General features: G+C 46.3%; 1 protein-coding gene across 1 annotated transcript; it reads left to right on the forward strand.

Annotated features, from left to right (window-relative positions):
- Window positions 1-402: 402 nt before the first annotated feature.
- On the forward strand, window positions 403-2089 carry LOC112218927 (potassium voltage-gated channel subfamily D member 2-like). The gene is made up of 2 exons (XM_042301845.1): window positions 403-574; window positions 879-2089. Exon 2 carries the CDS (start codon window positions 974-976, stop codon window positions 2087-2089), a length of 1116 nt encoding a protein of 371 aa, XP_042157779.1. The 5' UTR covers window positions 403-574; window positions 879-973.
- The last annotated feature ends 718 nt before the right edge of the window (window positions 2090-2807 follow it).

Genomic DNA, 2807 nt, shown 5'->3' on the forward strand with positions numbered 1-2807 from the left:
CCTCTCTTTTCTCCACACTCTCGCTCAGTTCCTGAGGGGGTGGTCTTGCAGTCAGTCAGTGGATGTGAGAGGAGCAGATTAGTTGCGCTTTTATTGCGGAGCAGCTGCAACAGAAGAAAATAGGCACCGGAGAGACACCGCTAACTGACCGTTTTCTCTTTCTTACCGGGTGATGTAAAGATAAACGGTGGATGGAATATCGAACGTGGATAGAGGGAGACCGCTGAAACTACTGGCTGATTCTCTAACTTGTTGATGCTCCGTTATTTACCAGGGCTTTGCTTGGAGGATTGTCCCTGCTTGTTGGCGTAAAGTGAAGCGCGTGGAACAGAAGTAGTCTGTTTTTTTTAAATTTTACCTTTATTTAACCAGACAAGTCAGTTAAGAACAAATTCTTATTTTCAATGACGGCTTAGGAACTGTGGGTTAACTGCTTGTCCAGGGGCAGAACGACAGATTTGTACCTTGTCAGCTCGGGGATTTGAACTTGCAACCTTCCGGTTACTACCGCTACTCGTATGGAGACAGATTGTGTTTCAATGATTTAACTATGCATTGTGAAGAACAAGTTATGGTAAGATTTTCATTAAATCTATATTTTTTTCTGTTTCAATTGTTCATATTTAGACTGATGTGTGTGTGTTTAGTTCCCATTTATATTCTTTGCAACAAAACAATTGACAACTTTAATTGAAAATCACTGTAGAGTGCTTGCCATCCTCTACTCCCCAACCCCAACTATATTACAAACCAAAAGTCTAGATTTAACATTAGACCATCTAAAATAACCCACATTAGCCTATAGCCAACATGAACTTAAGCTTTTGAATATAGTTTTGCCAATGCTATTCTAATACCTTGTATTGTCCCCTCTGTAGATGTCCATTCACCTATCCATGTCCAAGCCATAGCACTGTGATTGCCGAAGCAGCAGGTTCGTTCAAAACACACCGGCTCGTTCCAACCAGTCAGCATGGCTGCAGGAGTGGCGGCATGGCTCCCCTTCGCCCGAGCGGCGGCTATAGGATGGATGCCGGTTGCTACCGGTCCTATGCCCATTCCTCCCCGGGAAAATAAGAAATCCCAAGACCAGGGACTTATCATCCTCAACGTCAGCGGTCAGAAGTTCCAGACGTGGAGTAACACTTTGGAACGCTATCCGGACACTTTACTGGGGAGCACCGAAAAGGATTTCTTTTTCCACGAGGAAACAAAAGAGTACTTTTTTGACCGTGACCCTGATATTTTTAGACACATTCTGAATTTCTATCGCACGGGAAAACTGCACTACCCACGCCAAGAGTGTATTGCAGCTTATGATGAAGAGTTGTCGTTTTTTGGGATCATACCTGAGATTATTGGCGACTGTTGCTATGAGGAGTACAAGGACCGGCGGCGCGAGAACCAGGAGAGGCAGCAAGATGACGAGGACGATGAGAAAGAAGATATAGCTCCGCTAAACATGACATTCCGGGAGTACATGTGGCGGGCTTTTGAGAACCCCCACACGAGCACCACGGCCCTGGTCCTCTACTATGTCACCGGGTTTTTCATAGCCATCTCAGTCATGGCCAACGTGGTGGAGACGGTGCCGTGTGGAACCCTCCCCAACCGCGCCAAGGAGATCTCATGCGGGGACCGTTACGCAGTGGCCTTCTTCTGCCTGGACACGGCCTGCGTCATGATCTTTACCATCGAGTACCTCTTACGGTTAATCGCAGCCCCCAGCCGGTACAACTTTATGAAGAGTGTGATGAGCATCATCGACGTGGTTGCCATCATGCCTTACTACATCGGCTTGGTCATGACGGACAATGACCAAGTGAGCGGGGCTTTCGTCACCCTCAGGGTCTTCCGGGTTTTCAGGATTTTCAAATTCTCCCGCCACTCTGCGGGGCTGCGTATCCTGGGCTACACACTGAAGAGCTGCGCCTCGGAGCTGGGCTTCCTCCTCTTCTCCCTCACCATGGCCATCATTATCTTCGCCACTGTGATGTTCTACGCAGAGAAGGGCTCCGCTTCCACCAAGTTCACCAGCATTCCCGCTGCTTTCTGGTACACCATTGTCACCATGACAACGCTGGGGTAGGTGTTGCCTCTTGGAGAGGGTGGTTGTGAATGTGTTCAGTTCAGAACGTGTCGAAACGAGCTTGGCTACTAAAGAGGTTATTGGTAGGCCTACACCACAGTCACGTATCACTGCAGTTTCTCACTGATAAAGCCCAATCTTCTGCATTCTAGGCCTATTCTATTATATCATATGAATCATATGCCCATCATAACTATTTCACACCCTGTGAAAGCTTCATGGTACAGTAAACGTTTTAATTTATATACCCTCTTATTGTAAGGCTGGTAAACGTAACTGATTAAAGAAACTCCAAGCCACGTTTCAGTTGGCTATATTGGACCACTCATGAGCCTACTGACAAAGTTAATGAGGGTTAGAAAGTGTAGGTCTAATTGACACCTCTATGTCTCTCTCTCTTTCTCTCTCTCTCTGTCTCTCACTCTCTCTGTCTCTGTCTCTTTCTATCTCTGTCTCTCTCTCTTTCTCTCTGTCTCTCTCTCTTTCTCTCTCTCTCTCTTTCTCTCTCACTCTTTCTTTCACTCGTCCCTCGTTGTCTCCAGAGTGCCAATGAACAACGCAGCCAATCGGCTGGATGTGCTGATGTTGCATAAGTTAATTAATCATGGTTAAGGCGATCATTTTAATTAATGTGTAGCCTATATTGATGTACCGCACTCATCCAGTCAGTAGCTTATATGAGTGATTGATTGTTCTTTGAGGGGAATTCTCTCTCTCT

Source organism: Oncorhynchus tshawytscha, linkage group LG19 (genome assembly GCF_018296145.1).
Source record: "Oncorhynchus tshawytscha isolate Ot180627B linkage group LG19, Otsh_v2.0, whole genome shotgun sequence".
NCBI classification, from domain to species: Eukaryota; Metazoa; Chordata; class Actinopteri; order Salmoniformes; family Salmonidae; genus Oncorhynchus; species Oncorhynchus tshawytscha.